We start from the raw sequence: 12,749 nt of genomic DNA, 5'->3' as shown, positions 1-12,749 counted from the left end.
GATGCGGAACTTAATATAATTTATTTTTTATCAAAAAAAATTAAATTTTGGTTTTAAAAAAATAGGAGGAATTTTTTTTTTCTATGTACTTGCTTTAGCATACAATAAACACAAATTTTCTAATGTCAAACGTTAAGAATTAATTGAGCGTGTAAATTTTTAATATCTGAATTTTATATATTTATTTGTTAAGTAGATTAAGTAGGTAAATATTATATGTAGAAATTTAAGATATTATGAGAAACTAACTCTTGATTTAACGATAGAAATATATCTTTAAGAGATTTAAGGTAACAACTAACTTTCTAGTAAAAATACATCATTCTCTCTCCTTGATATCATCTCGATTGATATCGATCAAATGTGCGTGAAATAGATAGCTTAGAACTAGAAGATTATGGTGGAGATATTTAGCCCCTTTTGAAAATCATTTCAAACAACCTTAATTTTGATGATTTTTGATTAAAGTGTCGTTGAGATCTCACAAAATATTTCAAACAGTAACATTTAAGTTGCTATTAAAATATATAACATATTGATGGGATGAAAAGTGTAATAGCCATCTTAGTGGTATCTCCATAAATTTACACGATATTTAACTTATTTTTATGGAAATTATTTAAATACTTCCAAAAATCATTCTAGACGCCTTTATTTTCCTAATTTTTTCGATGATGTGTTCTTGTGATCTTACTGAATATTTTGAATAATGAAATCTAAGTTGTCAATTAAATTATGTTAAGAAGTTTATATCAAGACTCATTAAATTATTAGCAATAATATTTACGCACGTAATAATATTAATTTATTATAGCTTAGCCCATGTGGCCTAGCAAAAAGCTTGGTGGTACTTCAGCTATCTTGAAATATTAAAATAAATATATTTATTTCTTTTCAAATTCAATTTTTGAAATACAAATAATTCTAATTTAAGTATAAATTATAAATAATATTTTATTTCAAATAAATAATTTAATTTACTTTACTTGCATGAACTCAAATTCAAAGGCTAGAGTTTCGTTCCGATTCAAATTCAACACGGCAACACCAGTTGTCTCTCGAGTCTTGAGGGGCAAAATCCAGACCTGACGGTAAACTTACCTTAACTTTACCGATTCCCACTCCAACTTTAACTCTAGGTAGAAGCAGGGAAAAAAAAAGTTTCAGAATTAGTATTAAAATAAAGAGAAAACCCCATAAACCCACACATATAAATTTCGTCTCCCCTGCGTCTCTTCCTCTCTACTCCTCGCCTCTCCCTTCTCCGGTCTCTAATGGTCGGCCGCCTCCGCAGCAAACACCCCGTGTATCAACGCTCCCTCACAAACCCCTCGCCGCTTCCACACCGAAACGTTCACCGCCACACCACCCCCTCTCTCCCGATCCCTCTCGAAAGATTCTTTCTCTCTAAACCTTTCTCCTTCTCCGATCTTCAAAAACCCCCATGCCATCCCAATTCCCATCCCCAAATCCGCTAATTTTGTATTTTATCGATTGGATTTTCTTCTGAAACCTTTCTTCTCCCCATCTTGATCACCTTTCCGCTTTTTTTCTCGATCTTTCGTCGTTTTTTCGGCGCTTTTCTTCGAATTCCTGAAGAAAAACCGGCGAGCCATGAAGATGGAGAAGCAGAAGGAGAAGGAGATGGATATTCTCTGGGACGAGATCCCCCATGCAACATCGCCCCATCATCATCATCACCTCCCCATTACTCACACCGACGATCGTAGCGCCGCCGCAGGCGACAACCCCTGGCATGGGCAGCCGGTGCCTTATGACATGTATGTCGGCGCCGCCCTGCCGCAGCACCATGGGCATGCGCATGGCAACTGGTTGATGTCGCAAGGGGCGTCGTCATCGTCGGGGTCGAGCTCGATGTCCAGCGACGACGGGCTGCGCCGCTCGACGGTGCCTGGCAGCCACCAGCAGATGGAGGAGCTCGGCTTTCTTGATCGCCTCGATTCCATGCATGTCGGTAACGGCCTCGGGGAGGCGGGGATCGGGCGGCTCGGGAACGGCCCGGCCGACCCTAATGTTCTCCAGAGCGGCTACGGCAATGCCAGTGCGTGGACACCCTTCCAAGAGGATTACAGAGTTGTTCGCCACTCCATTCCACGGAGCACGATGCCGTTTGACGACGAGCGAAGGTTTCTGGAGTTGGTCTACCAGCGCCATTACTCTAATTTACTTGACTCGTGGCTCCAAGCCCGGCGGTCCGGCGCCCCAGTTGCCTACCCGACCGGCTTCTATTTACAACAGAACTGGAAGGACGTGCTGAATGGCTTGAATGACTTGCAGCTAGGCAGCAATGATGGGTTGGGCCAGAACTCTCACCACGGGGGAGTTTATGATGGCAATCCGGTGACGGCTCTTTACGGGGCTTCGGCTGCTGAAGCCTTCCCGCAGCAGGGCGGAGTCGATCTTAATTGGAACGTCGGTTTCTTGAATTCACCGAGGTTGCCGGTGATGAATGGGGGGGCTGAGGCAGGGATGCCGGCGAATGGTTGCGTTCCGCAGTCCCAACCGCAGATAAGAAACCTCAGAAATGTTGAAGCTTTTGGCTGCGAGGATAGTTTAATTATACAGGGGAAGGGGCTGCCCTCTGTGGGGGACAATAGAAGGGAGTTCCAGAGGGAGCACAAGAAGTTGCCACGGCTCGATGACTGGCTGCATGTGATGAGGAGGAGCTCTGTTGTCAATGTGGATGGTGTCCACAGTCCGAGGCGTCCGTGCTCGCAGCTTTCGCCCCTTAAACATGATTATTTGTTGGATTTTGAATGGTATATTTACAACATTGCAAAAGACCAGCATGGGTGCCGGATCCTGCAGCGGAAGTTTGACGAGGGGAAGCCTCACGAAGTGGATATGATTGTTAATGCGATCATCAATCATGTGGGCGAGCTCATGGTGAACCCTTTTGGGAATTATCTCATGCAGAAGCTGCTGGAAGTTTGCACTGAGGATCAGAGGATGAAGATACTTATTGTGCTCACGAAAGACCCCGCTGAGCTCATCAGGATCTCGTTGAACACTCATGGGTATTGCTCTTGGCTCATATTATTTTGTATTTACTTGTGATTCGATATCCTTCCTTAATCATGCAAAGTTCTACTTTAATTTGATCTAATTGGTGTTTTGTGATGCTATGTTGTTCCAGGACAAGGGCAGTGCAGAAATTGATAGAGACCCTCAAAACCCCGCCGCAAATTGCACTGGTGATTTCTGCCCTTCAACCAGGGTTTCTAGACCTTATCAAGGACTTGAATGGCAATCATGTGGTCCAGCGTTGCTTGCAATCTCTCGCACCGGAAGACAATAAGGTATGTATATATTTTTTTTCTTCATGTTAGTTTAACTGTTGGTTGAATGCATTTTATGCTTTCTAGTTCATGCTCAAACTGCATTCGTGTTAATTGTTATGCATGGGAGAATGTAAAATGTTAACTGATTTTTTATGCACATGAGTGATTTTAATCTGTTTATTGTCACATTAGACGAGTTTTTATGATATTCATTGTCATGTAAGTCTTCCTGTTGGATCAAGGTGTCCTGCTGTTTTTTCTATATGGTCATTGCCTACTCTTGCTCTCAAACTGCATTTGTGTTAATTGTTATGCATGGGAGAATATAAAAAGATAACTGATTTTTTAATGCACATGAGTGATTTTAATCTGTTTATTGTCACATTTAGATGAGTTTTATGGTATTCATTGTTATGTAACTCTTACTGTTGGGTCAAGGTGTCCTGCTGTTTTTTCTATATGGTCATTGTCTACTCTTGCTCTTTAAATATATTTGACTTAAATGCATTTAGTATAGACTTGAGTACAGAATTAGGACACATTGTTATTCCATTTGTTCTGCTACTGAACTATTGAATACTTTGTCCTTATTCAAGAAATTGATAATGCATAATGATATACATAATGTAACCGCGCGCAACAGTTGTTTCTCTTTCCTGCTTTCATGAAATTGTAAGAGGTCAAATTACATCTGCTATTTTCTCTTTGCAGATATATGGCTTTGTATGAAATGCATTTCTTCAAGTACAAATTTCCTTACATACTGCTTTTTCCATTTCTTCTGATGTAAAACTCTTGAAGACTTGCTCCCTTGATAGTTAATTAGATTGGGCCCATTATACAAAATATTCTGTAATATGACCAGGAAATCATGATTTTTTGGTAGATTTTTGTATTGCTTCCTGTTTATTTATGATATTTCTTCTGAATTTCTTAGGTCTCATGCACTTCAGCACGTGTGAGATGTTTTGCCACATTGAACTAACCCTGCACTTTTATCTCATCAGTAGAAACACTATAGCAAGCAAAAATGTCTAACTTTTTACATTTTAGGATGGAATGATGCACTCAGAGTGGTCATGTCATGCGTATGAGGCTAATAACCTAAATACATTTATCATATTTCTCAAAGTTGCCCTTTTCTGCTGCTTCTGAACATATTTACTCATTAGATGGCATTTGCCTCTTATGAACGTTTCTCTGGGAAAGCATGAAAGCATGTTTAGTTACTAAGATATTCAAACTTTAATCTTGTACTGAAGGTATAGATAGATTGAGCGGAAAGACTAAGTGTAAGAGGTTCAGAGTTCATGAGGAAATAATTATAAAAGATGCTACAAAGGTTTAAAGTACTTTCCTTCTTATACTACCAAACTTACACTAGCAAAGTTCTTACCTTGTGAAAGATACTTGTAGAGTGCCTTTAGTATGCTTGTAAAATTACAAATCAAGGGAGTCCAATAAAAGGAATAGTGAGGTATAGTTGGTTTGTGCTCTCCTACAAAACTTATTTGCCATTCAAAATTAGAAACTTGTGGTACAGACAAGAGGATCTTAAACTGACATCCCATGCTTGTGCTTTATTTGTTACCATATCTTTTTTGTACAGATCTGAATTTCTAATATGCTGCATCAAATATATTGCTGTTGATTGTAATTGTCAACAATAATTTTTAGGATACTATTTTTATCCCTTGACCTAAATTAAATTGTATTTGAAGTATCTCCTTCAAAATGCTCAAGTTTATTTGGAAGGGTGTCCTCTACGACAATCTGATTGATGTTTTGACTTGTACAAGTAACTTTTTTTCTGGGGAAAGAATGTTCTGTTTTCCTTATTGGTGAATTTTTTGCCTCAAATATCACTCAAGACAAACACCATCCCTTATATACATTTGAGGATCATCATTATTGATTCCAAATCTTAATGGTTTCTTTTTTTCATTGGTTTCACCATTTTAGTGAAGTTTGCTTTAATGGCTTTTTGTGTATTGATCCTATTGCACCAAATATGTTGATGGTACTAGGAAGGGCATAGATTGACTGACGAAAAGATACTAATAACAGCTTGTCTAACTCCATGGAGAACTTAGTTAATCATGATCCACTGGTACCAAACACCTAGGTTATCACTGAATTAAGCTATATGAATACGGAGTGTTATTGTTTTTTTTAATATTCCTGGTAAAACTTTTATTTTGAATACATTGCTGCATCTATCAATTCATACCTGTTTTATTGTTGATATCCGTTTTCCTTATGCTTGGAAATGCACATGTTCAACAATTTGCTTTCTATGGAATTTTGACCATTAGTTGTGGATTTAATCTTGATGCATTTAGAAATGACATTGCCGGATCTTGAATTAAATTGGTAAGATGCATAGATGCATATCTGTATATTTGAGTAGCACACTAACAAACTAGAAAACTTCTAGCTATTTAGACATAAAAGTACTTCTAGCTAAGGACAATCTATCACTCATTGTAGCATTTAATGATAGTAAGATTAAGTAATTAACATTCTGATGCACCATGAAACATAATTTTCACATAAACTCATTTTAGATGCTCGTCTTGGAAGTTGAAGTTGTATGAATAACCTTACATGGCTTCCAACCCACTGAAAGAGACAGCTACAACATCTGAAGGATTTTAATTACATTACTTTTTGCTAAAAATAAGCTGTAAACATGTGGCTTAATGAACAATCTAATATGAACCTGAATTATGGTATATTTTGGGAGGACAAAATGATGAATAGAAGATTCTTGGATTTTAAGGTAAAAGTTAATAATTCGTGTGTACACTAAAAAAGCTGAAAATAATACAAGGATTAATCCACATGTATCAAGATATACTCAATGTACAAATGATACAAAACAAGATAAGATCGAAGTGCTAATGAGTATAGCTTTGGTTTCCCCATATCAACTATCAAAAAGGTTTCAAGATATACAATCAGGCATGAAAAGATGTGCAGTGTATTGAAGATGTGTTGGTGAAACTAAGGCAAGGTCATGAATTGATGTGTTAGTCATGGTTCCATCTTATGGTTTCACTTTAGAGTATCTTTATTGATATCAAGGTTTTGAATACTATGGGATAAGGTCATCCAGGTTTTAAATACTCATCGTTGTGTCTAGTGGAGGGCTCTACATGGATTTAAGGGTGTCGAGCACTTTGTCTATGCCCTGCCGGTGTTTTCCGTTGTAAAGGCCCAGCCAGCTTCTGAAATAAAAAACCACCTGCTGGGATACCAAGCTCGGTGAGTTAACAACAAGCCCCTGAATCAGGTTCCTTTTTTGATGATGCCTTTTTATGAATATGATGCAAACTTTAGGTCCTTGTAATAAGAGGCCTGGCTGAGCAGGCAAGTTGAGAAATAGAGAGATCTGATAAGTTTTCTCCATGGCTGGTGTTGTTCATGGAAGTAGCGCCACCACCATTTACTGAGAAGACATAGGTTGAAGACACGAAGATTGATGACCCCCTGGTCACCCAATGCTTTTGGCCGGTAAACTAGGACCAGATCTTGATTTATGTTTGCCATCCACAAACATTTGTCCATACAAGTAACCATATTGGCTCTCCCTTTATGATAACTACTAAATGTTCTGCCTCTTTACTCATCTTTTCCTTTTCGTGATACATGTTTCTGTATTCCACTTTGATGATCATTGCCATACTCTCCTCTTTAGACTGTGTTTGCATTCCAAGAAAGAAACTTGGTTTAAACTACTGCCTCTAAAGTCTAAACATAAACAAGTGGCATATGTCAATTTAAACTATCTTGGGAGGAAAACACAAGCTGTAGAATTCTGAAATTGCTTGTGATTCACAAATGTACTTTCACCTTGTTCTAAAATTTTGCTAAAATCACCACTAGTAGTCCTTGATCAAATCAATAATGCATCTTAAGTCTGATTTGTAAATTTATTATACTTTCATCTAGTATGTACTAAATCATTTATTTTTTTAAGTTTAACCAACTCCGTATTATCACATAAAAAACTCCATTTTTGTTGTTTTTCATGTCATACCATTTTTATGTTTTTCTTTGTGACAGTTTATTTTTGATGCTGCTGCTGAGCATTGTGTTGACATTGCGACTCATCGTCATGGATGTTGTGTCTTGCAACGTTGCATAGGCCATGCCACTGGAGAACATCAAGCAAAGCTAGTTGCTGAAATTTCTGCTAATGGGCTTTTCCTTGCTCAAGATGCTTTTGGGTAATTATTATTTAATAACAAAGCAGCTTATTGTTGTTCACGTATATTTCTAATTTGTGATGGTTTGTTTTTTTTATCAACAATTCTTTCAATAAGCAAGAATATTTTTATAGTGAATATTTTGATTAACACCAGCTCAGAGAGGTTGATGAGAACGAAAAATTTGCTAGGTTTCTACCATCCACTTGGGACTTCTTAATTAAAAATTTTATGTGGAAATCAGAAGTTTGTTTCCTACTTAAAGATTGTTTTGTAATTGATTGCATTTATCCTTTTCAAATATTATGAGTGATGGTATGCTGTATCGTACCGTACCGTACCGACACTATGATAGTGTGGCACCGATACAGGGTCCGGTATCGGTACGGCAAACCTTGATTATGACAACATATAGAGGTCTGCACATTCCAGGTTGATTTTTTGCCTATTAAAATACATTTTGAATTCTTTGCTTCATGAGCTCAGTGGTCGTGGTCCACAGAAAGCTTTTATTCTGAAGAATGTTCACTTGTACAATTTAGTGTTGAAACAAATCCATCTTGTTTATTCTACTAGCAGAATAAGGCTGTTCTTATATTTCTGAACTGGTAATTAATTCAAATCATGCTTAGAAGAAGCCTCTAATTCTATGACCATGTGTGATATTTCCACAGAGTGGTGTGCTAATTCATTTATCTTTCCTAGATATTCTTTTATTATAATCTTGTGATCGTGGTCTCGTTAATCAAAGAATGTGACTTTGAGACCATCAACCTAGCTATGCTTGATAGTTCATCTCTTATTCTTTTCTGGTCTAAAACCTAAGAGTAGTACTATAGTCATGTATAATATGTTCCTTATTTTTATTTTCAATCTTTTGTGATATGAATTTTTTTTTGGCTGTGGTAAATTAGAACCATGTGCAGTAGTGATCAGCACTGTGCTAATTTATTCCTTATCTGTGATATTCTTCTATCATAGTATTATGATTACAATTAGCTAATCAAATAATGTGATTCTGAAGCTATCAAGTTTGTAGTGCATGATTGTTTATCTCATATTTACTTCTTGCTCTAAAACCTAAACTGTCCACTTATATCATTTATGAATAATGAAATTTCTATGCTTCTGTAAAAAGAAAAATTGACTTTTTAGTGTATGAAGGTTTTTCTTGTTAAGTTGACATTCTTTATGAATAATTTGGCTTTGATCTTTTAACTATCCTCAAAAAATTAGAAAGAAAAAAATAATAAGATTAGTTTTTAATCTTTGGCACGATCCGTATTTTTTCGAAATGGATCATAATAAAATAAAATTGACAAACTAGTGAAAGCCAGTCGGTTGAATTCCCCCCTCCTTTAGTGTGAGAAAAAGCATTTATATGTGATGTGGCATCAAGCAATGTTGAACCGGCCTGTACCAAACCATCCAGTTTGGCATTAAAAAATGATACCGGCCCGTACCGGCTAGGAATTGGTGTAAACCGGTCGGTACCGTTAAAAAATAGAACTGGCCCGTACCGGCCTGAACCGGCCAGTACTGGCTTGGAACCAGTGGATACTTGAACCAGGCTGAACCAGTGGTACCGGTTTGGTTCGGTCCGAACTAGTCCGGTGGCCGACCGGTACGCCTACTGGTACGGTTCAACGATCCTTGTGTGGCATGATGCAATGTTCCATCTATTCCACTTAAATTTTATTTATAGTGTACAAATGCATTCATTTTCTCTGCGTCGATCCTAATCTATGATACGATCGGAGTGAAATAAGGGATCTAAGGAAGAATAGTGGCTAGACTTTATTAGTAACAAGTAAATACTTTATATGTAAGAAAATCAATGTTGTGGGGATAAACACCAATCAAAAGACATGAGACAATCCAAAAAACACTTGATCATGATCAAATTTGTAAGCCTACTTGGGTATTGAGCATATACTTGTAAGAACTGAATTTTTTTCAATGATTAGTTGCAACTCCGTATAATAGAATTTGGTAAATTATTTCTTACATAGAGTCATTATATATGTGGAGATAAATATTTGACATGTTTCTGAAAGGCAGTTGCTGGAACTATGGTTATATATTGAGTTGTTAATTCATTCTTGGACTTGTTTGAACTTATAAATTGAATAAGGACCCATCTCATCAAACTTGAAGTAGTGGTGTGATCTTCCAAAATATCATTTGGTCAAGATTTTCTAATGCCAGACACCTTTTACATTAATTAGTATGTATGCAATTAATGCTTTAATCCCAGTCCGTAATGGTTTCTTTTTCTGTAAGTATATAAATATAAGCTTGGTTTAAATGTAATATAGAATGGTGATGTGTGGAGTTGGAGAATATTTTGAGTTGAAGAATGTATATGCATTTTCTCTCTAGTACCTGAGTATCTGCTTGTTTGTCCTAGACGGGCCTCTCCTAGTATTTTCAATTGAAATGGCTGTTTTTTCTAGAAATGGTGCAAATTGAATACATATGGAAGTGATCTTAAGAATTTATTCCCAGTCCTCTCCCAAATTTCTTACGCTACAAAATCTTCCTTTTAAACTAATTTTTTAATTCTAGTTTTATGTTAATGTTAGGAAATACATGTAATTGTAAACTATGTGAAGAGTTATGCTTTGAGAGGTGAAAAGTGGCTAGCTCCTCTGGGGATGGATATGGATGATACTTTAAAATGCTTTGCACATTCTGAGGGTGTGGCATAGAGGAATTTCGAAGTTCCAGAAAGTGGAAGCAGCCTTTTGTCAGGCATTAGCACTATGAAGGGAGCTTGACCAAGGGCAAAATTTCTTAAATCTGAAGATAAGACACAGTTATTCAGTACTTTATCAAGTAAAATTCGTGATGTGTTAAGAAGATATGAAGATTTAAGTTTGGATTGAAGAGTTACAGCATTTTACCTGAGAAGTGAGAAACTGCTGGATGATCCAGAAATTATGGTTCTGCTGCTGAAACTACTCCTAACACTATTGTCTACAGAAAACCAATTTTCCTCAATATTTCTGAGTTGTTTCAGTGCCCATCGATACTGACTTAGCATGCACTAGCATCAACACCAGCTATAGTGGTGTTGGCTGCTGTTTCATGTGCAGGTTCAGGATCTATTAAATTTTCAGAGATTAGGTTTGGTATTTTTGGGTCGATACTAGGTCCTAAAGCCTGGAAACTAAGGTCCAAGGTCATATTAGATTATGTCTTAGCCAACTTCCTAATGATCTTGTCATATTAGATAGTGGTTGTGCTTGTAAGATAATGTGTTTCCTTCAATGATCAGATCATCTTTTCTTCTCCCTACCCTTCCAGCTTACTTTTGGAGAGAAGCATACTAGTCATGAATCAAGGTCGAAGTTAAGGACTTTAGACTAGTTACATGTTAAAGTCATTCCTTGGACATTATATGGAGTAAATGTGATTAAATTCTATCTGAGATCTATTTCAAAATGTCATTAAGATGGAAAAGCAAGGTTATCTCATGAAAGTTGGAGGACAGGCATAGAAAACATGCTGGAAAAATTTCTTCAGAGAAATCTAAATAGTAAAAGAAACATTAACCAAAGGGATGATATATGATACTTGGGCGCTTTAGATCTAAGAGGATACTCAGAAACAGCTTTCAAATATGGACATACGAAAATGCCTTGGGATGGCCTGCTATCTGACCTAGAGAGGTAGCTATCAGAATCTGGCTCTGGAATTTCATAACATTGGCTGTGAATTCAGAATGATGATGACACCAACAAATGAATAGTAGTTTGACATGCTTCATAAAGTCTACCATCAGAGGTTTCAAGAATTTCTCATTTAGAAATTCTTTGTGCATTTTGACTCCAAGCATCTTGTAAGAAATTAATTTGGTAGGTATTAATCCAGCAAATGTTTATTTTTGTGGAACCATTTACAAATTTCAAAAATCCATAATCACTAAGCTTTTCTCCTTATATGATCTCTTTTTATATATTTTTTATATGATGCAACATTTTTGACCATACTAATTTTTATCCTAGGTAGATGCTAAAGTTAGGGTCCTCTGTTGTTTTTGTATCACTGCATCCTCATACTTATAATGCTTCTGTTTTGTGCCTCAGAAATTACGTTGTTCAGTATATCCTAGACCTAAAAAGTCCATCAGCAACTGCAACTTTGGCATCCCAATTTAAAGGACATTATGTAAACCTCTCGACACAAAAGTTCAGCAGCAATGTGGTGGAAAAGTGCCTCAAAGTTTTTGGAGAAGAATACCGAGCACAAATTATTGTGGAATTGCTTTCAGTCTCTCGATTTGATCAGTTACTGCAGGACCCTTATGCAAATTATGTCATTCAATCTGCCCTTGGGAATTCCAAGGTTTCTGCCACCAGCTTACTGTTGATATTAAATAATAATTTTGTGGGTTGATATAAAGCCTCTAATGTCAATGTTTTCTTTCTAGGGATCTCTCCATGCTGCACTGGTCGAAGCCATCCGTCCTCATGCTGCAATCCTTCGAACCAGCCCATATTGCAAGCGGATCTTCTCCCGAACAATGCTGAGGAAGTGATGTGCATTTTGGATGGTAAAGGGCCGTGTTGTTGTCCCCTGTTCACTAATAGACTATCAACGTAACCTCCTGATTAAGTGTTCTCAACTGAAAGAGTCTGAGAATACCCGTTGTCAAGTTTTGGTGTCCTTTTGCTGTTAGTTATGCGTGAGGGTGTAGTGTTGTAAAAAGAAGCAATTTTCCTTCCAGCTACCTTGGTACGTATGTAATGTGGGTATATTGTGCATCGACTGTATTATTGTCTGCTGTGACTTTGATGACCAGAACTATGATTATCCTCCTGTCTTATAACAGTTGCATCATATGCAATTGTACAATGTAGTAGCAGTACGGTTCCCTAGTCCTGGCTCAAGCCGATGTTAGACATTGATGTTCTGGATATTATAAGATATTAGCTGTTGTTGGATTGTTCCACGTAATGTTCTTTCCCTATATTTTGCTTCTCAAATCTTCACTATTTGGTATTCAATACGGAGACTGATTAGTTTTCCTGTTTTTAATGGTTTGTTTATTTAGATTTTATTTTAATCATTGTACTTATCAGACATAGTTTATTCTGGAATCATAAGCTCTTATGGTACTCGTCCAGGGCGTCATAGCTTACCCTCAGCCATGAACTTGTCAGAGCTGGGAAGTCCGAATAGCCTGCCCACTGTCATATACATGAATATGAATCCAATGTAATCGCATGAC

General features: G+C 37.0%; 1 protein-coding gene across 1 annotated transcript; it reads left to right on the top strand.

Annotated features, from left to right (window-relative positions):
* Positions 1 to 1,214: 1,214 nt before the first annotated feature.
* On the top strand, positions 1,215 to 12,468 carry LOC103711269 (pumilio homolog 4-like). Its single transcript, XM_008797357.4, has 5 exons — positions 1,215 to 3,038; positions 3,158 to 3,320; positions 7,371 to 7,534; positions 11,605 to 11,863; positions 11,949 to 12,468. The coding sequence occupies exons 1-5, from the start codon at positions 1,615 to 1,617 to the stop codon at positions 12,054 to 12,056; spliced, it is 2,118 nt and encodes a 705-aa protein (XP_008795579.4). The 5' UTR covers positions 1,215 to 1,614; the 3' UTR covers positions 12,057 to 12,468.
* The last annotated feature ends 281 nt before the right edge of the window (positions 12,469 to 12,749 follow it).

Source organism: Phoenix dactylifera, unplaced genomic scaffold (genome assembly GCF_009389715.1).
Source record: "Phoenix dactylifera cultivar Barhee BC4 unplaced genomic scaffold, palm_55x_up_171113_PBpolish2nd_filt_p 001058F, whole genome shotgun sequence".
Taxonomy (NCBI): domain Eukaryota; kingdom Viridiplantae; phylum Streptophyta; class Magnoliopsida; order Arecales; family Arecaceae; genus Phoenix; species Phoenix dactylifera.
The sequence above is the reverse complement of the archived record's forward strand: the minus strand, read 5'-3'. Positions and strand labels throughout refer to the sequence as shown.